Source organism: Mesoplodon mirus, assembly GCF_964341445.2.
Source record: "Mesoplodon mirus genome assembly, chromosome: 12".
Taxonomy (NCBI): Eukaryota; Metazoa; Chordata; class Mammalia; order Artiodactyla; family Ziphiidae; genus Mesoplodon; species Mesoplodon mirus.
Window position 1 is genome coordinate 77,010,752 of NC_138988.1, and position 22,521 is coordinate 77,033,272.

General features: G+C 40.4%; 1 protein-coding gene across 7 annotated transcripts in view; it reads left to right on the forward strand.

The window, feature by feature from the left end:
* The window catches only part of RUNX2 (RUNX family transcription factor 2), a 359,184-nt gene that overhangs the window by 173,613 nt on the left and 163,050 nt on the right, over positions 1-22,521 (forward strand). For all 7 annotated transcript variants that reach the window (XM_082639502.1, XM_082639498.1, XM_082639499.1 and 4 more), the window contains one exon: positions 7,072-7,233. In XM_082639502.1, the coding sequence (XP_082495628.1) occupies positions 7,072-7,233 (162 nt within the window). The remainder of the gene's footprint in view (positions 1-7,071; positions 7,234-22,521) is intronic.

The following is a 22,521-nucleotide window of genomic DNA, read 5'->3' on the forward strand; positions in this document are numbered from 1 at the left end:
GCCACTGTCCTGCCACGTCACACAGCAGCCCACTGGCCGCACAGACAGGAAGCAGTCGCTTGTGTGCTGGTTCAGCCTTGGCCCCTGTTGACTTGTTTCCTCCCGTCTCTGCGTGGAGTTCAGCACTGTGTCCAAGGTTTGCCCTGTTGCGAGTGGTTCTTAGGAAAGCAGCCCTTCGTTCACACCCACAGGTGTCTAACCAGAGTGTTTACCAAAGGGGGCTCGTTAAGAGCCACCACTGAGTTTCCACGTGTACCTTCCCCTGGGCTTTTCTAAAGCTCTCTGCCCACTCTGCTCTCCCGGCTCAAACTTCTTCATTAAGAGACTTCTACCTGTTCTCTTGGAGTCAGTTCTTTTTCCTACGGTGCCTTTTTTTCTAACCATCTGTCTCTTTTTTATTCCTCTCTTATTATGACCCCAAGTGTTCAGAGTTCAAGTAGGCAGACATGAAATTTAGCTTCTCAGTCATTTGAAAGCCTGGATACTCTTAGGGCCCATGGCTCTTTACAAATCATTTTAGGAAATGCATGGCCTTACTTCCTTTTCCCCATATCTGTTATTGAACTTCAGAAGCTGTGGTCCAACTCAAAGGAGAGAGCTTGCTCTCCTCATATCCACGGTTTAAATAAATGGTTGTCTCCATTTTTTGCCTGATGCAAAGACCACTTAAGACATGTGAACCACTTCTCCCCCAAGTAGCATCCATTTTTGAGCATCTCCTGGGAATGTTGCCTCCTGTACTTTTATGTTTTGGGGTCTATAGAATGGAAAGCAGATGGCTCAACCTCCAAGTCGCCTAAGCTGAAGGAACTCCACCCTAGAAGGAGATCTTACAAAATTCACACTGATATTGGTGCCCTGTGGTTCATGTCTATCTTTAGAGCTTTTTGAAAAACACAGGTACATGCTTTGAACATTAAGTTACTTGTTTTATACCTGTTAGTCTTACTTTCCCCACCTGCACGTATAAGCCTTTGCATGGCAAGAAATATCTTTTGTTACTTATCTATCCCTTAGACCATTGCACTGCCACGTCGGCGTACAGAAGCTGTTCGTCACAATAAAAATGGATAGTTTGCTGACTCACCAGAATAGCATGTAAAAACTGCCGCCCCACCCCAAAAGCCCTGTTAAGGTGGCAGTAATGACGATTGGTACTTTGTAGGTGGAAAAGGGATAGCTAAATAAGAACCTTGCCCTCAACTTTAGTGGGTTGGGAGAGAAAGTGCAAAGTGTATGTGGGCCCCTGGGCTTCTGGTGTCTTTTTTTTTTTTTTAATTAAAAAAAATTTTTTTAAGCTTTTATACAATATTTAAAGGTTACTTTCCATTTCCAGTTATTACAGAATATTGGCTATATTCCCCTTGTGGTACAAAACATCCTTGAGCCTGTCTTACACCCAGTAGTTTGTGCCTCTCTGGTGTCTTTAAAATTTGTCCAACAGACATTGCTTCAGTTGGAACAAATGCTGAAGGGATTCTTTTTGTCAAGTGACTGGCTCCTCTTTATTTAACCTGAGCTCTTAGTAGCTAGATTTGGTCTACAGTTTCTTGTGGAATTGTACAGCTGTAGGTCTGAGGTGTCCAGTCACTAGCCTGACCTCGGAAGCCTGGTGGCGGTTCCTATCATGGGTTCCCAGTTAGACTGGGGACTGTTTTCTCCTTGATGTCGTCCCCAGCGCCTCCAGTGCCCTGCCCTAAGTCTTCTGCTTCTTTCTCTTCTCTCCCATTTAGTCATTGTGATTAGTCACATCCTGCTGTGAGCACAGCAGCCCATTGTATAGGGAAGACCTGATCTTCTCTCTCAAGTTTATGTTACAGGTCATACTTGATTACCACTTCCCTTTAAACTCCCCCCTCCCCTTTGTTAGGTGATAGGAGAGAAGTTTGGGGAGAAATAGGGGTGGAGTCCTATTAAAATGCTCCTGTGCTATTTAGTATTTCAGGTTTCCCAAGCACAAAAGAGTATGTGCCCATAAAAAAACCAACACCCAGGGTTTTGTTTTTAAATTGTCATATCTATATAAAAACTTCTGTCAATGCTTTGAATTTCTAGAATATAGTAATAAAAATAATGTTGATGCTGTTTCCGAAGATTGCCATAGGAAAATAATGAATTATCGTTTTTAAAGCACCCTAAAACGATTTAAAGTTCAACAGCAGTTTTCTTGTCTTTTGGGAATGTCTGCGAAATAGAGTTCAGTTATTTTCTGAAAACTTGTGGGTGCTCATAGGTAATCTCTGGTCACCCAGGATGTAATATCAACGCGATGATTGGCACCTCTAGCCTCTGAGACCCCAAAACTCAAGGATATTCTTATTTATGTTGGAGTGGAAGGACAGGGTACTTCCCTCCATGTTTCTGCAGACTCAATAGGACGAAACATTCAGTACAGCTCTGCATGGGGTATAGGAAAGGAATATGTTCTACTAGCCCTGTGGGGCCTGAGGTTGATGAAGACAGTTTCTTGTTTGTTAATGGTTAATTAGTAGGTTTGTCTCAGAGCTAGGCCCTGTACTCACTTTTCCCTATTAGTAACCTTAGGATTGACCGGCGGTGCCTAAAAACATCTGTCACCTGCTCTGACTCATCCAAGTTCAGAGTGAATCTCAGAAGTCTCAGGTTTCTTCAGGAAGTTGAGTTCAGAAATCGTTTATGAGATCAGGTTAAGGTGACTTTTCTCTATTGTAAGCATTAATAATTGTCCACAACAAAGCAAATATGATGTAATCATATATTTATGATAGGATTACATTTTCTTAGTGATTGGACATTTTATGGCTATTTTATAGCCTTTTTTTTTCCCCCACTAAAAGTTTGAAAAAAGTTGAAGCATACAGTATTAGAAAACACACTAAACAGATTAGGATTTGTTGGTCTGGGAGAAGCTTAAGACTAAGAAGGAACACGATTCAGGTTAAATGATTGTAAAGGGTATCAAAGCGACCAGTGCAGATATGGTCTCCAAATGGCAGACTTCAAAACTACAGGAAGCTTTCTAAAAATGGCCCTTTGCTAGAATAAGAGGTTATGGGCTGGAAACATAAATACAGAATGAAGGCTCAGTAAAGTAGATGCTTTAACAGTGGTGAACATTTATTGGGTTCTTTCCATGTGCTAAGCTCTTTCCTACATTACCTCATTTAATCTTTAAAACAACTTTAAGAGGGAGCTCTTCTTATTTATTCCCACATTTATACACATTAAGCACCTTAAAGTTAGACAGGTTATGTAATTTGTCCAGTATCACACAGGCCAGACGTTGGGGAGCTGGGATTGTTGAGGCCTCATTCACAGGGTATTAGAGAAGCCCTGGGGTGCTTGGAGACCATTATTATTATTATTTTTTTAAAGATTACTGTTCCCTTTTAAAATTCCTTAGACTAGATCTAGTGAGCCCTATATGGCAGTTCTTGTGTTTTATTTTTCTTTAGTAACTCTCCTTCCTTAAGTAGGTCATTGTCATAGAATCTTAGGACAGTGAACTTGGAAGAGAGATTGGCTGGCCTGCAGCCTGTCCTCTGAGAAAGGCAAAAAAAAAAAAAAAAAAAGAGAGAGAGATTGAGATCTTCTCACTTGTTTAGGGCTAGTGAGAAGTCCTTTTTGCTAATCTTGGATATCTTCAGGAAGGACCTCCACTCAAAGGAAAGCTATCCTTTGATAGACTATTCTAGTATATATTCCAGCAGTCAGGAAGTTTATGTCAAAGCTAAAACGTCACCAATAACAAGTTCTTTTGTAGCCTAAGGGGAAGTTAGAGAAGGACTAATTACTACTTCATTATAAAATTCTATTATTTACTCCAGCCACCCTGGGAGGTTCATGCAATGGTTATTTATTGAGCACCTACTATGTGCCAGGCATTATACTGAATTGTGCTGAGTCTGATCTTGGAAATCTTCAAGACTTAACACTAGACAACCCAACCACCCTGGATAGTTTAGAGTCAGATTTTTAATTATTTTGAATAATGATAATTAGCCACTTGCTGTATGTTATTTAATCGTTATGACACGCTCTGAGATAGTATCCCATTTTACAGATGAGGAAATTAAAGCTCAGCAACATTAAGAAACACCCCATGAAACACAGTAGGGCCTTGGCCACGTGATATGAGCTCCTAGAGAGAATAATAATCATTTTCATATAGTACTTTACAAAATGCTTTTACTTGTATTATTTCACCTAATTCTGTAAACAAAAATGATAGTAGTTATAATTATACTCACTTTACAGATAGCAATAATCATATTTATTTATTATATACTTAGTATGTGCCAAGAGTGTCAGATAACTTAGAAGTTAGGCCTTAGAAGAACTCGGCCTTAAAGAAGGCCTAGTTCATGTAATGCTCACAAGAGCCCTAATAAGTGTCATGATTCCCATTTTACAGATGAGTCATTGAGGCCCCCAACGTTTAAGTGGCTTGCTCAGCAAAGTGGGGAGCTGTGATTCAAGCCTAGGCTTGTCTGTCCAGCCAGCACACGTGAGCACTTTGCTATGTTCACTTTATCATGTTATGCTGCTTCATTTTCCAGATGAGGAAACTGAGGTTCAGAGAGTTAGCTAGTACAGCTGAGGTCATCCAGCTCACAGATAGCAGAGCTGGGACTCCAACTCAGATCCTCTCATCAGAAAGCCCCCTTCTTTCCCCCTGTACTGGCCTGCCTCTCAGCTTAAGGAGATATGAAAGGCTGTATCTTACTTCCAAGCTAAGTTCCCAAATTCCTTCGTGATATGTCTAAATGTCAATGATTTTAGTCATTCTTTAGATTTCTTTGTATTTTCCCCCCACTTGCAGGCAGAGAGCCCAATACTGCTGGTAACATGTTATAGTAGAGGGATGGAGATAGAGGTTAGACTGCTTGCTCAGGGAGTCATCTGGTGATGTTAGATTAGAACTCAAATCCAAATTTGAGTCCCGTGTGCCCTGCTCATTTTGCTATGTGGTTCTTGTCCTTTTTGTCTATTGAAAATAGTGCTTGAGAGAAGGCCTTACTTTTGTGAGATTGCTTTCTGGTGCTGTAAGGAATGCATCTTTTTCCATCTGAAGATCATTTACCGTTTATCTGAATAGTGAATTACATTAATGGTTAAAGCAAGGAAGTATGGCTGTATCAGATATATAACGAGGACCACTCACTCAGATTTGAAATGTTGCCGATCTATACAATGTCAGCCTTGAACATTTTAAAGCACAAAAGTTCATTACTTTAACGATCAAGCATCCTTTAGATTTCTGAAGGAAAATTTTCTGTTAACCATTTACAGTGCTATACTTTTATTCAAATTGCAAACTCAGGTAAATATTCCTTAAAATTGAGTTGGATGAAATTTTCCTATACATCTGTTGATACAGTAACATTAGATAAATATCCAGATGTATTTAATTATTTTGACTCAAGAAAAGTATGTCCTATTTAGATAGTCTTTAAATAAAATATTTCTGAATGGAACAAATAAACAAGAAATAGCTGAAACTAAATGGCTTTGGACAGAAAAACTGAGAGGCTTTAAAAGAGGCATCATCTCAGGAAAACCCATGTTTTGTCACACTCACTTTTATTTGTAGCAATAAACCTGAATTGACTTCAACCTATTTATAGTTTTTAAAAATTGAGCTTTTTGTTTTCAGAGGCTGATAGGTGATATAGGAATAATTTAAAATTAAACCTATTCCAAAAGTATTTACTCCAGTTCAGATGTGTTTTAACCATGGAACTATCCTCGTGTCACCAAGAGTTTTTCTAAAAGACAAGAATTAATACTTACTGAGTGCTTCCTATGCTAGCCCTCTCCACATAGTTTTCTCATGCAATTCCCACATCCCTGTGATTCAGATATTATTACTCCCCCACCCCCTTTTACAGATTAGGAAACTGAGGTTCAGAGTCACTGAGTAATTAACCCAAGATCGCACAGCTAGAAAATAGAAGTCTCAGAACCTGAACCTAATTCTGCACATTCCAAAGTCCATGACTATTCTAATATACAAAGCTGTCTTGAGAACAGCCTGGTATGTTAGAGTGTTTAAAATTTTTTAAATGTGAAGTTAGAAAAAAAAATGATAAGAGAAATTTGCTTATGATTCTGTTTGTACCTCCAAGAAACTCCATAGAGATAAATCAAAAGATATTGCTCATTCTCAGCAGTTCACTCTAACCAGTTGGTAGCCCATTATTTTTATCGTTATAGTGACTGGAGGTAACACTAGGCCACATTCCAAACACGTGACATCTTTTAAACAGATTCCAGTTGGATTGAAGACATTTCCCTGTTGTGTTTTGGATCGTTTTCTTACTGTCAGAAACTCATGTGCTTAACATTGAAACTGGATGGTGATGAAGCTTTTCAGTTCGTAGTTGGCTTTGAAATTAAGTTTTGTTTTTTTCTTAAAGGCTATTTTCTGGCGTAGCTTTAGCATGAGAATAACATAACTGGCTCCCCTCTTTCCTCTTCTCCTTACATGCTGCCCCTTCTGTGCTCGTCTCTACCCCAGCCTCCTAAACCCCAGGCTGGAAAGGGCACCCCATTGACCTGCCTGGAAAGAAAACGAACCATGCTAAAATCATGGAATCATTTACAAACCAAAAAGCAAGGCTGAAAGATAGTGGCTGGATGTGTAGCAGTAAAAGGCACAGGCTACCTGCTCTTTAATCAAATAAATTGTTCCCAAATTTTCTAACTTTTTAAAAAAGAAATAAGTAATACATATTCATTGGAGTAATATTAAAAAACATACAGGAAATGCAGAAAATAAACAAAATGGAATTCAACTCTGTGACCATAACCAAAGCAGATTGTTTTCTTAAATGACAGGCTTTCCAAATAGAAATATTTACGTGTGAGAGAGACAAATAGTCCTTACACACGAGATCCATTTTGTTACTTTCATAGAGACTCGAAGTCTAGAAAGCTCTGTGCCCTAGGGGGCCTGCAAGGGTGGAGTTGTGGGAAATAAACCGTCCTTGTATATTCTGATTTTCCCCTGCTTTATCCTTTCTGAGTTTGGGGTTGTGTGTTCGAAGGCCACAGCGGCTGGTGTGCTAAAGACGTTTCTTCTTTGCCCAGATCCCAGGCAGACGCAGTCTTCCCCGCCGTGGTCCTACGACCAGTCCTACCCCTCATACCTGAGCCAGATGACGCCCCCGTCCATTCACTCCACCACCCCGCTGTCCTCCACCCGGGGCACCGGGCTGCCTGCCATCACCGACGTGCCCAGGCGCATTTCAGGTAAAGACCACACTTGAACTCAAAACCCACTCCGGTGCAGGGGTGGGGTCGGGACTGCGGGATGAGCCCAGCTGTCTCAGCTACACTCACAGTAAACTCTCCATCAGAGGCATGTGGACAAGGGTCTGACAGCTGCAAACCAGGTCTTCTGAATTGTGGGGCTATTGAGTGCTTGAACTTCAATTGAAGTCAAGAGACTGAAAGTCCACCAGAGATGGCATCCTTGTCTAAGATGACACTCAGTGCCCTCCCAGTTTAGTCCCACTGAATTGCATGCCCTTTGGTTGGCTCTGTCTCCTAACTGGGGCCTTCTCCTGAGGGTCTTGTACCAGGCCTTCCTCTGCTTGTGTTCCTTTTCTGTTCCTAACATCTGCCTGAAAGCCAAATTACAGCCTGAGGGCACAGCCCTCCGTTTCTAGAGACTCTTAAATCCCAGGAGTCCCAGGTAGCCAGTTCTGAGAGAGAGCGCCTGCAAACTTCAGATCCTTGCCAGACATGTGTCACTCCAAGTGCAGTGGGGCTGTAAGAGTCTTCAAAGGCCACGTATGGCCTCTGAGTGGCCAGCTCAGTACCGAGGCAGCCTCTCCACGAATCACACAGCTCACTGCTGTTGCTGTCAACGTGGCAGCCCCGGGGCTCACACACCCCCTCTTCCAAAGGCACCACAAAATTCTGTGACTCATGGTGGCAGCGTGCGTGATCAACATCCTGGCTGCCCCTCTCTCATGGAGAATTCATCCCGGGGAGCCAGAGAGTATCCACGAAGATGTCAGACTGACAAGTGGAGGAAAGTTAAAGGCTCTTGGCCAACCATATGAGTCCTGTGAATAAGAAAAAAAATCTGTCATCCACCCCTTGACATCCAGACTGCAGCCCTGCCCCCATCAGTACAGAAGCAGCCCCCCAGAGGCATGCACAGTTGGATCCTCTATTTGTCAGACACTCTTCTCAGCGTTCGGGCTCCATGCACCTGTTTGACTCCTGGCCAGGTTAATGCCTTTCTTTCTTTCTCTTTGTGTTTCTGTCTCTGTCTTCTCTCCCTCTCTCATTTTCTGCAAAGCTCGAAGCCGGTACTCACTCCGCTGAGTTGCACCACTGGCAAAGCTGACGGGCCGCCAGCAGGCTTGCAGGTTGTGACTAGCTCAGACTCCTTTATCTCTTTCAACTTGGGAGGAGGGAAGGCTTTGTTTCTCAAGCAAATAGCAGGAAAGGGCTCTCTGGTCCTAATGCCTTCACATTTTCTGCCACAGACGGACTCCCATAGGGGTGAGTAGGGAAAGAAGGGGTGGGGGAGGGAAACCTCAAGAGTCTTTGGAAAACCACGTGACCACTTTTCATTCCGACCGCTGTTCTTATTGTCATGAATCACATGGTATGTGCTGGGGAAGTGTGCCGAGTATGGCATTTGAGTGATCATTTCCCTTGACTGGAATGACTCTCTGCTATTGGCAAACATCAGTTAACGACACAGGAAGGGATGAGGAAGGCATGGGGGTGGGGATAACCAGGGCTGACACGGGATCGTAGGTATAGTGGTGGGTGGTGGGTGTTGAGTTAGTTCTGGTCATTCCTTCTGTATTTTAGACTGAGTTCGTTTTGTCTTACGTGAGGCCAAGGTGACACTTTGCCGGGACAGATTTGTGCAAACTTGTTTCTGTTTAGGGTCCTCTGGGGCTTCCATCTGTCCAACCCTCTGTGGCTGAAGCAGTTTTTGCTGTTTGTCCTCTGGCAGTACCTGGAGGAAAAAAAAAAAACCTCAGGGACACTTGAGACACTTACCTTAGAGACACTTACCTCCAGCATTTTCTCGCTGAGGTGTATTCGTATGTGAATTCAATGGGGAAACCGTTGAAAATAACACTGAACATGGCATTTTATCATTTACATGTGTAACACGGAACAGCCAGATTACTTGGAGGCAATTTACTGATAATTAATTAAAACATTTCCATAAATGAACACAGCACAGCTTTTCTCATTTCACAGAGGAGACAGAAACTGGTTCATTACCCAGCTGTATATTGATCTGAGGCCAATGGTGGGAACGGGCCTCTGCTTTAAACTAGTTTGAGATTGAGTTTAGTTCAGTTTTTTCCTCCCACCCCAAACATCTCTATGAGTTGTTCCTGGCAAAGTAACATGGTGCCAGGGTGGGAGGTTCTGTATAAACATTAAAGCGAAGAGAACAGAAAATCTTTCTTGTCAGCAGTAGGGAATCAGGAAGAAAGAACTAGAAGTGGACTGTAAGGGAACTAGAGGAGCCTTGCTTTCTCTGACCTTGCTCTTGGGTGTGGGCCTGCGTCTGCACCCCAGGGTGCTGCCCGGTGGACTAGGGGACCAAATCATCTGGAGTGAGCCCCATTTTCAGTTCCCTGGGGACCGGTCCTAGGACACTTCTTGGAGAGGAGCCTGTCTCATAAGTTCTCAGGTACCAAGCTGCATACTTCCTTCTTCTTATTCCCCTCAATGTCTAAAGGTATCCCTAAGTTCCAGGATGCTATGTCTCTGCAACACAGACAGCTAAAATATTAACCTCTGTCTCCATCTCCAAGTAGCTCTGTGTTCACTTTTTGAGATGCTTTCCAGAACAGTTCCTGTTTTTCTGTGTAGAGACATCAGTTCTCATCTCGCTGTATGAAGGGATACACAAAACATTCTCATATGATCTTGGGTGAGAAAGAATAAAATTCCTCACTTATACAGTAGGGTTGGAGGTTCAGACCCAGGTATGAATTCTAACTCACACATATATCAGGCAAGTTTCTTACTTCTCAGAAAATTAGTTTTATTATTTGTCAAACCGGGATATAATATTTATCTCTTGGGGTTACTATGAGGATTAAATGAGATGCTTAGTGTAAAGTGCTTAGGGCAGGCCTGACGCACAGTATGTGCTAAACAGATTGTAGCTGAGATTATGAAGCTAACATTGTTTTGTAAAAATTGTATGTCTGTATATAATTTGCAGGCAAGCCCTGGTTTAAATGAATCAGTAGGTAAAAATCTAAACTTTTAAAGGGATTATTTGCTTTCTAAAATGGATGGCTACAGAGTATATTTAAAACAAAAAACACCATGAAATATTTAAATATTTAAACAAGTTAATACTCATATGGCATTCATAAAGCACTTAATACAGTGCCTAACACATAGAAGTACTCAATAAATGTTTGTCATTATTATTATTATTCCATAGACTTATAAATTTTTATGGAGCTAAAAGCAGTTGGGAGCCATTCACAAAAACTCAATAAAGCACTAAGGGAAAATAACTATTCAGTTATAGTGTCAGAAAATAGATGTTAAATTACACTTACATGTAACTAGGCATGCTAAGGTTCTTTTCCAAGGGGTCATAGGAATAAAGGGGACCAGAAAGATCTTTCAGAAAGAAATATTCCTAAAGAAATTCCATTTCATCCTAAAAGACCATTGCAAAGAAAGGCCATGATTTAATCTGTTTAAAGACCTTCAGAGGATCCAATTTTACAACTTCTTTTTTTGTTATCCTTTCTTCTGAGTAATTTTTCAAGTGTGGCTACAAATGCTCAAACTTAATGAATTATGATAATGACAGTGATATTATACCACATAGCTCCTGTAGTCTCCCTCAAATTCTTTATGGAAGCAAGGAGTAAATAAAATAAGATGATAAAGATATATCACTAACATTCTCTACTTTATTGCAAAGAAAGATACAAACCCAGATATCTTGAAGTTCACAGGGGCAGTACAAAGATTCAGAAAATATTTCCTTAACCTTGAGTAGCCTTCAATATTATAACAAGAGCAATAGCAGCAGTTATAAGTTACGGCTGAACAGTAAATTATCGTCATGTAGTTGACTAATAGGGTCTACCTTATTGTATTGAGTTTAGTTCATGTCCAGCTGAATTATAAAAGTCAAGCAGAAACCAGTCTAGAGATACCTAGTGCAGCAGAAGCCCTGTAGGGGTTGGTTCCCCTCCCCACCATACTTACTATGGTAAGTATGGCCTTATCACATAATAATCTGTATTTAAGTGGCACCCCCAATCCCCAGAGATTTTATACATTATCTCATTTCATCTTATATGATCCTAAAAGAATATTCACTACACAGAGGTAGCCAAAGTTATTTCTCACTGATTCTATTAAAGAGCAAGGTGTGTGGCAAGACAAGCAAGGAACCTTGACAGCAAACCAAACCATTGCATGGCTTCATCACTGTAATGTTATCACCCATGGCATTTTTGATGTTCAAGCACTTGTGAGGCTTAACACAAAGATGATAATTACTTTTCTGGAGCTCATTAAAAAATAGTACGTTGATAAATAATTACTGACTTTCAAAATGTAGTTTATGTAATTATACTCTTAGGAAAAGAAGCACAACTGTTTATTAAGTCTTATTCTTTGACTGGTGGGTAAGAGCGTGCGCTATTGTTAGCCTCCTAGCAGAGACTGTACCTTGGGTTATTCACTGCAAATAACTCCTCCTCGCCCCACCCATCTGAGTGAAGTATCTTAGATTAACCTAAGTCTGTACCACTCTTTGGCATACACGAGGTGGAAGGGGTTTATGCAGGCATTTTTCTGCAGTCCTGGTCATTGTGCCCATGGACCTCTCTGATCCTTTCTGGAGGTCTCTTAGGATACATGAATTAGAGATGCAAGGTCATACACATTGTCTGCCTCAGGTACCCTGGGAGAGGCCAAGACAGGTTGTGTGGATGATTTTTCTCTGCAATTGTAGGATTATTTTACATGAGACAGAGTTAAGAACTGTAATCTTTTTGAAGTCTTTTTTTTTTTTTCCTGTTTAAGCAAATAGTCTTGAATTCCTTCTTTCAAGATATTTAAATATCGACGAATTCCACTTAATCAACTGTACAGGACTATTAAAGATGTCTCCACTTTTATGACTCTTAGTCGCTCAACTATAATATTTCCAAAGGGCAGCAGGATAGGGATTAGTCTAATAAACAAAGTTTCTAAAAATTATTTTATTACTACCACAAAATCTAGAAACTGCAGTGGAAAAACTCCATTTGATCCCTCAAGGTCTATCGGGAGGATTGTTTCATGTCATTTCAAAGCCGGAGATGTTTGATGTAGTTCATTTTTTAAATGTCGCTTATAGACGAGTTTCTGTCAGTTCCCCTGGTTGAGGGTTTGGAACCAGCAGCTTCAGTAATGGTTCAAGTATATGTGGACATTAATTTTAGCAGGGCCACTCAGCTCACAGGAGGGAGTGATGCCTTAAGAGAGGTAAAAAGGAAAACTCCAGCAATTAATACTAATAAGCCAGAAAGTTAAAGCAACTTTAATAAAACACTAGACCATCTACTTATTTTTACTATAGAACCATTCCTTTCTTAAGACCCACCTATTTGGTAGACACACCTCTGCCATCGCAGCCACGGGCAAGTAGTTAAGTTTAATAGGAGCCACTCTTATTTTGAAGAAGTTCTCTGTTTAAAGCCACAGAGGGGGAAGTTATTAAATTTAATGGACCCTAAACAAAGGCAGGCCCTGTGTTACCAATTGAACATTCAATATTCTTCCCTATAATATTGACTGTGATTGGTTGGGTTATTTTTGCATTCCGTAAGTTGAAATTCATCTTGCTTTCTTTAGAAATGGGCTGTTTTCTGACATGAGCAGAGGACATTTTTTATCTTACTGCTGTAGGCCCAGTTTTCCAGGGCATCCCTGGACCTCAGTGGAGCATAACTTTTGAGTTACTGGTGCTGAGGATGCAAGAAGTGGTTTCCGTTCCTACGAGATCAGTTGGGGATAGTTGGCCCAGCTCACAAAGTTGACTAAACTTGGTTGTATGACTAGTTACTGCTGCTTGTAGCTAGACTGAGCTCCCAAAGCACAGAATGAAACCTGTGTACACGGTTTGACTCTGACTTTATACTTGGTTCTTGTCAGTTGTTTCTGTGACGATTTATTTTCGATACATGTACAACCACCCACATATGGAGAAAAGACTCAGTAATGAAAGCAATCATGCTTATGCAGGGATGGCAAAGACATGGTTACACATTTTTTTGAAAGATTTGCTCTAATCCCTTTCTTTTCATAGAAGAAAGCTTGGGAGCTTGAACCTAACTTCACCAAAAGTATTAAAGTTAATTTTTGAATGACACAGTGGCTTCTGTGGTTCACTGTGATCTAAGAAGAGGGTGGAGACAGTTGAACTAAGGAAACCTGAGTTTTAGTTTCATTGTCACTAAAGACTCTTTGCACTGTTCTCAGGTATGTCAGTTAATTTATTGTGCCTCAACGGTCCTGTGTAAGTGAATTACTCAAAATTGCCCACCTATGTGTCTCAGAGGTTCTGCAGGGAGTACGATCGTGTCTGTCCAGGGATTTGTTGTTCTTAGGACTTTTGGTAAAGAAAACTTGCCTGACCTGATAAATGCTAGTGGAAGAACTAAGTTATGTCATTAGCTTCAAAAGAGTAGAAACATACTATCGTATATATTTGTTTTTAAATTAATGCTCTATTTTTTAGAGCAGTTTTAGATTTACAGAAGAATTGAGCATAAGGTGCAGAGTTCCTGTATCTCTCTCCTGCACCATCCCCACTGGCCACTTTTTCTTATTATTAACATCTTGTATTTGTGTGGTACAGTTGATGAACCAATATTGATATATTATTATTAACTAAAGTCCATAGTTTACATTAGGGTTCACTCTCAGTGTTGTGTACTCCTGTGGATTTTGCCAAATGCATAGTGCCATGTAGCCACCATTACAGAATTACAGAGAATAGTTTCATTGCCCTAAAAAATCTCCTGTGCTCCACCTATTTCTCCTTCCCCAACTGCCCCCCATCCCCGGGCAACCACTGATCTTTTTCCTGTCTCTATATTTTTGCTTTTTCCAGAATATCATATAATTGGCCTTTTCAGTATGTAGCCTTTTCAGACTGGATTCTTTCACTTGGCAATGTGCATTTAAGATTCCTCTGTATCTTTTCATGGCTAGATAGCTCATTTTTACCACTGAATGATATTCCATTGTAAGGATGTTATTAAATTAAAAAAAAAACATCCAGACTGTTCTCCCTGCACCTCTGAATAGGACTACCCCATTTCCTTTTGTTACTGACTTAGTGATATTTCTTTTTAGAAAGCATTTCATGCATTCCTACCTGGGGGAACAAGTCCTCTGTCTCAGCAACTGTCCCCAAATGGTCCAGATTATGGTTTTCCTTATCTTTGGCCCATTAAAAAAAATTTATTCATTTTATTTATTATTTTTTTGGCTGCATTGGGTCTTAGTTGTGGCATGCTGCTCAGGCTCTTTGTTGTGGCACGCGGGCTTCTCTCTAGTTGTGGCATGCGTATTTTCTCTCCCTAGTTGTGGCACAAGGGCTCCAGGGCGCATGAGCTCTCTAGTTAAGGCGCGCGGGCTTAGTTGCCCCGCGGCATGTGGGATTTTAGTTCCCTGACCAGGGATCAAACCCACGTGCCCTGCTTTGTAAGGTGGATTCTTTACCACTGGACCACCAGGAAAGTCCCTGGCCCATATTTTAATTAAAATTTTTTTCTTTGGTTTTGCCCATAGAAACATTTACCTTTAGGTGGTGGTTCCCATCAATTCAAGTACAGCACAGACCCAAGCTAAAAAATACCAATCCATTTATGTTATTGATTGATAGCTGCCTCTGCAAATACTCAACTCTCCTGCCTGGGTAAAGGATGCTCCTTTTCTCCTAAGAATGCCTGGCATTCCTCAAGTATGCTGTGCTGCTTCATACTTATGGGCCAGCCCATTTCTCTGCATTGGCTGGACAGGGCCCGACTGATCCTTCTCAGGCATCCTTTTCCCAACCAGCACTTTCCTCCAAGTGAATCACTCTCTCCTCCATTTCTCGTCTCTGTACTTTGGGCACACCTCTAATGTGTATGTATTTTCCTTTAGTAATAATTTCATTATATGCCTTTCCCCTTTTGTAGGAGGTAGGCTTCTCCAAGGTCAGGACTGTGTCTTACATATCCTTGCACAGGATATTGGTGCACAGTAGGTGCTCAGTGAATGTTTAATGGAAAAACTATTAGTGGAAAAGACAGTAGAAAAAAAAAAGGAAGATTGGCATGTAGGAAAAAATGGAAGAAGAAAGGGAAAAAGGAGAATGAAGATTTTATTCACCTGGGAAAACAAATAAAGGACAAAACAAGAGAAACTTTTATGACTGATAAGGACAGGAAATAGCACAGTAAGAGTGTGCATGAGCAGTGTATATTTTTATTTCCAAGTCTCTTTGCAATGTGTTTCACATTTAGAACACATATCAAGACTGCATCTGTTTCCAGTACTTGCTGCTAACAGTTAGTAATCATGCCAAAACATACTTTAGATCCAGCTTGAAACCAAATGATCAAATAGAGTTTTTGATTTCTAATTTAGAGTCTGACATTAATTATAGCCGTCATGTAATAAAGTGTCAAAATCTTTTCTGAGAAAACGATAGAAATTATATTAACTAAGCCATAAAGTGAAGCAAAATTATTCCTCTAAAACAAAGCAAGAGATCTGGTTTGGACAACTATCACTTCTCACAAAGTCTTCTGAATTTTTCCTGTTTTCACCTATTCTTTCCCCCCACCCCTTTTAAACTCTTGCCGTATGATGGGGTTTTGTGACACATCACCTCACTGTCCTGGTCAGTGGTCTCTGGGCAAACTACAGTTTCTCAGTGGCTCTCTTAATGCCTGGCATCCAGAACCAAACTTCTTTATTCTTGGCCCCTGCTGGTGCCAGCTAACGTGGTCTTGGTTCTTTGGTGGCCATGTTACACTGTTTTCTCATATTTGCCACTTCCTGTTAAGCTGCGATTCTCCCAGTTCTAACTTCTGCAGGTTTTTTTTTTTTTTGATCCAAGTATAGAAATTTATAGTTATTCCTGTTAGGTTTTATTTTATTGAATTCAGGTAATAGTTTCTACCTGTCAAGAACTTTGGATTTTTATTAATGTCACCCAATATATTAGTAGTCTCTTGCTTTCTTTCCAACCTCAAATGTCTTTCCTCAATTCATTTCAGCCATTTCAAGTCGGGTCAACAAGTACTTGGTATGTGACTTAAAATGTGCTTAGGCAGGCAGTGAATAAAAGCAAAATAGAAGACATCCTCTCTGCCTTCAGGAAGGTTTCAGTCTCATTCAGAAGACATGATGGGAATATGACATGGTTACATTATGATACCAGCCCGTATGGATGCCAGAATATGCAAAAAAAAAAAATGCTCAGGATTTTAGTGAAAGGAAATCTCTTTTGCCCCTGCATAAACTTAAAGTCTTCTCCTTTAGGAAATTAAAATTCAATTCCATTCTGCTCAGATTATATTTTTATTCTGAATTGCTTCCACAATTACATTTTCAGCTGAAAAAAATTACACTTGTTGACATGTTTGGTTTCATAATATTTCTTAACATATGACAAGAATATATAAGATCTTGTCTTTTCCCAGCTAGATTGAAAGCTCCCCTTAGGCCAAGGACCTGGCCTTCTAATCCTTTGCTACCTCTGTTACTTTCTCTCTGCTCTGCATGTAGATGCTCATGGGAAGTCCGTGCCTGAAGAAGAAAAATCTACCTAATAGTCCAGGCTGCATGCCTCAGGGTTAACTATGCTCTGACCATTAGGAATTGGCTAATAGATCTAGAAGTGGGGCTGTATAGGAGACTAAGGATAATTGTCATTTACCTTAATTTCATATTCCGTATATACAAATATGGTCCTAGCACATGATTATGTTATAGAATTTTCCACTGTCTCTTTTAAAGTGAAGGAACGCTGTTAGATATGTGCTCTAACATATACATGCATATGTGCATGTATTTACCTATTCACTACATTTAGAATGAATATACATGTGAATATTCTTGACAGGTCTCTTATTTGGGATATTCCTAAATATCAACCAAGCTACTACTTACTTTTTTTCAGGAAAAATACATTATTAGTATTATTTTGTTACTTTATTAAGCACTGCTTTCTCAGGAAATATTACTTGATTAGTGCTGGTAGAAAAAGGGAAAGAGAAACTGCATGATTATATTAAGTTAGTTTTTAGGTTTGTTAATATGTAGAAATAGTTATAAGGGAGAACTTAGAAAGATATAACTAAACAAGTAAAAAGCTTTTTAATAATTTAAATTCTATATGATAAAACGTAGATTACAGCACTTAAATTTGAATTGTTCAAAGTCATTTTGGGGTAGTATTTTATTTCGAACAGTTCATTTTCAGAAAACAAATAGGAAGGCGTATATTATTAAATTGGGTTGGAATATAAGTCACTTGGCCTGAGGTAAATCTAGGATCCCATTTGACTAAACTGTCTAAATTATTATTTTTTTGATGTGACTCTCAAGAAATTCATGAATGTCAAGTCCATGAACATCATGTAGATTAAAATACTGCTCAGGCAACATTGTCCCTGAATATCTCAAAGGATTTCTTCCGCAGGAAGGTGTCATATCTCTTCCAGAGAGACTTTCACGTTAAGTGACCAGCTTAGAAACAGCCAAGCATGGTGGACTGGGATAAGACCAATGTTTCTGTATCCAAACATTGGCTACAGCCGTCTCCAACCCAAATGGTCACCATTCCAGCTTCCTGTTGTAATTAATAATAATGTTAGCATTAATGGAATAATAATAACAAGTATAAGGATGGTTATAAACACTCCACCCTATGCCAAGGAGAGCAGTGATTCATAATAAATCAATAATAAACCCGTTGATGTGGATACAATAAATCCACATGTAATTAAGAAGAACCCTTTCTAAATAACAACTACAGAGGAAATAAAAACAGGCTTGGAAAAGAGGAAAAAGTCTGATAATACTGTTGTGGTACTCATCATCAAACATAACAAACCTGGGGCTTCCCTGGTGGTGCAGTCGTTAAGAATCCGCCTGCCAATTCAGGGGACACGGGTTCGAGCCCTGGTCCGGGAAGATCCCACATGCCATGGAGCAACTAAGCCCATGTGCCACAACTACTGAGCCTGCGCTCTAGAGCCCGCGAGCCACAACTACTGAGCCCATGTGCTGCAACTACTGAAGCCCGTGTGCCTAGAGCCCGTGCTCTGCAACAAGAGAAGCCACCGCAACGAGAAGCCCGCGCACCGCAATGAAGAGTAGCCCCCGCTTGCCACAACCAGAGAAAGCCCGCGCGCAGCAACAAAGACCCAACGCAGCCAAAATAAATAAATAAATAAATTTATTTAAAAAAAAAAACAAAACAAACCTGTAAGCTCCCAACCTACACCTTGGGAAAACAGTGATTCTCAGTATTGCTTAAAGGTGTGGTGGAGAATTGGTCTTAAAAGATTCCAAAAAGAAAAGAGTTTGACTCCCTGGGCAGTTAATAGAACAAGTTCTATTTTTTCTGACCTTAGAAGTTTATAGGTTGTCAAGAGTACCATACCTTTGAAGCATCAGCTGGGTCTTGGTTTTTGATCCACTCTCTCTTTTAATTGGCGCATTTAGACCATTGACATTTAAAGTGATTATTGATCTAGTTGGATTAACATCTACCATATTTGTTACTCTTTTCTTTCTATTGCCCTTGTTCTTTATCTGATTTTTGCCTTCCACTCTTTTCTGCCTTTTGTGGTTTTAATTGAGTGTTTTATATGATCCTCTTTTCTCTCCTTTCTTAGCATATCAGTTCTACTTCTTCTTTAACCTTTTTTTAGTGGTTGCTCTAGAGTGCAATGTACATTTATGACTACTCCAAGTCTTTCAATAACACCATACCACTTCATGGGTATTGTGAGTACCTCACAATATATAAACATCTGTGTGTAGGTTTTGTGTGGACATAAGTTTTCAACTCCTTTGGGTAAATGCCGAGGAGTTCAGTTGCCGCATCGCATGGTAAATGTATGCTTAGTTTTGTAAGAAACGGCCACACTGTCTCCCAAAGTGGCTGTACATTTTGCATTCCCACCAGCAATGAATGGGATTTCCCATTGCTCTACATAATCTCTGTGTGCCTTTATATTTAAAGTGCCTTTCTTGTAGATAACATACCATTGGGTCTTTTTTTTTGATCCACTCTAACAGTCTCTGTCTTAATGGTGCATTTAGACCATGGGCATTCAATGTGATTATTGATATAGTTAGATTAGTATCTCTTTGGAGGGTTGGTAAAGTCTTAAATAATCTTTTTAATCCAGCAAATGATTGAAGCATTTAAATTTGGGATACGCATCCCCAAAGAGACTAGAACCCAACAGTGATACAATAGCAGTTGTTCAATAAAATTCTGTTGAATTGACTTGGTTTATCAGAAAAACATTTCTTCTAAGGCCCAGGCATATAGCACAGTGATTAAACTCTCATAGCATCACTGGACGTGTGTTGGAAACAGCACTTGGCTAGGAATTGAGGAACCTGACATCTAATTTTTGATGTGCCTCTGAGCTCTTGAGCAAGTCACTTAACTTCCATGGGTCTTAGTTTCCTCAGGTGTGAAATGAGTTAGTTGGGCTAGATATTCGTAAAGCTTTGAATGTCTGTCATTCTAAGTTAAGGCCTGAAAGCACATCAGAATACTGGATACTGCCACCCATAATATGAATAAAGGCTAGTATAGTATTTGATTTATGAACTAAATTTATAGGAATAACTACTACAGATGTCAAGGAAAGCTTTGTCTTGTGCTTCAGTTGATTCTGATGAGAAGCAACCTAAGATCAGGTTAATTAATGCCAAGAACTTGACACTTGACCACAGCTGAGCTTCTGTACATGGTGAAGCCTCATATATGTGCATGTGTGTCAGGGTCTGCAGACAGATTTTGAAACCCCAACTTTAATTTAAAATTAAGGAACTTAATTTCATTGACATTTTACACACCCTTGTGTGGCTTTATGCAACTTATCTTTGTTACACACTCTTTACCAGAGGATGGTTCTAATGAAGTGTACTTTATCTCACTGGAGAAATGAGAATCTTGTAAGCTAAAGGTTATTAAAACAAAAGGGCAGGTGAATTTTGTAAATAACAGAATAAATGGGATCAGAGACTTGACTTTCTATATTAAAGAAATTAGATATATTTAGAGAAAAGATGATTAGAATTATAACAAATTTCCTTTTAGGGATGAATCGCTATCATAGTGTTTTACGTCCACATGATAAAAATGTTTATTAATACGGTGATTAATAAAAGCTCAGGGAGCTTTTTCTAATGGTGTATGACGTGGTGATTAAACATTCAGTCTTTGGAGCCAGACTCCCTGGGTTTAAATACAGGCCTCTTCACTCACTAGCTGTGTGATCTTGGGGTTATTACTTAGCTTGTCTGTACCACAATTTTTCTATCTGTAAAATGGGCTAATAATATAATAATAATATCACCAATGTTGAAAGGTTGTTATGAGGACTCAAAGGTAGTTAATATATGTAAAGCCGTTAGAATAATGCCTGGCACTCAATACATGTTAGCTATTCCTGGGGAAGGGTAGGCAATTGAAAATAAGAAAATATTATCTAGGGATATGTGCTGTGAAAAAAATAAAACAGGGTGATGTGATGAGGAAGAAGCATTTAAGCCGAGGTCCAAATAGGCAGGAGGTGTAGCCCTGCCCCATCATCCCAGGCAGTGGGCAAGAAGAATGCCCAGTGGCTGGAGTGTGTAGAAGGTGAGATGCCGTCAGAGGGATGGGCTCCAGGTCATGCAGGGCCTTGCTGGTCAGGATTAGAGGTTTGGATTTGCAGGTACCTGCAGTGATGAGCCACTGGCCGATTTTAAGCAAGGTCACGATAAAAATGGATTTCCATCTTTCAAAGGTCACTCTGGCTGTTTGGGGGAGAATTGTGTAGGAGGATGAGGGAGGAAGCAAGGGTGTGGCTGGGAGGCTGTGGCAGTCATGCTGGTGACAGGACGGTGGTTTGTGCTTACCTGGAAGGGATGAGACTGGGGATTGGAGGGGGTATTTGCAAATACCCCTGTATCATCAAAATGTTTCAGTAATGCTCCCTCCACCCCAGTCATTAGTTTACTTTTAAAGGAATAATACTGCATCTTATAAAACCGTAGTTAATGTTTAGACGCTGTTCATACACCCCAGAGTGAAGTGGTAATTCAGGAATTGCTTGATTTATTAGGTGAATACAGAACCACCCACCTGGAAAATTCAGGCCAGCAATCCATTCTGAGAGCTGAAATGTTTGGTTTGGTTGTTTTCATTGACACATTAATCTGATTATTTCCAGTAGCTCCGCTTCCTTGGCACCGTGCAAACCCCGACTACAGTGCAGTGAAGTGAAGTGCACTGATGAGATTAATTAGGGGGACTGACCCGCATTGTGTGTCCTCCTCTTAAAATGTAGGTCTTGTGTTCTTATGTCTTCCATGGCCTTTATACACTATATGCTATACACTGCTTTTAAGATGGAGTGAAATGCTGTGCAGGGGCTATTAGATGATCCCAAGGGAAGCGTGTGTGGCAACAGCCTTGAAGGGAAGAGACCCCTGGGCGAGGGGCTGGGGGTTCCTTAGGTCAGGCTTGCTAGCTCATGTCCTGCATGTGAGACAAGGAAAGCTGGGGGAGACACCAGTCCTTGTCCTCACTGGGAATGGAGTCAACACCCCCGGACAGCTGCCTCCCAGAGGACTGAGAAATGGGGACATGGCTTAAACTAGGAAGAACTTGAGTTGGTAAGGGATGAGGGACTTGTTCTAAGCAGAATCTCATAAGCACAAACTAGGGTTAAAGGAGGAATCTTCAAACAGCTGAGACTCTTGTACAGAGTCACTGCTGTAGTCAGTGGTCACTCCCTTCTCAAATCCTTCAACCCGACCTTCAAGGGGGAGTCTTCCCTACCCCCACCCCCAAACCTTCCATTTGTGGTTTTAGTAATTAGCTTCCAGATCTAACGAAGATATGAGCCCTTCTGACATTTCCTGTTTGAAAAGTAACAAAAGTCCTGCTCTCCATGGGCACCAGCGTCCTCTTCTTCCTGCAATGCCAAGGTGCAGAGGGAGGAGGTGTGTCCTGAAAACCGTTACCACCATCTGTTAGCTTGTTTTAAAGGAAAGAAGGAAAGCAGTAAAATCAGAGTCTGGGGAGCATATTTCTCGGTGACCTGATCCCCTTAAAATTTATTTGATGGATTTATATTGAGTTTTGGAAGCCCAAAGGACCCAAAATAAGGTGCGATCCAAAGGGCATCAGCATCTCCTAGGATGGGACATGTAGAATAATTCCAGGGGCTCTGAAAACTTGATGGATTGGAATTCCGGATAACAGGTGGAACATTTCTTTAGCTG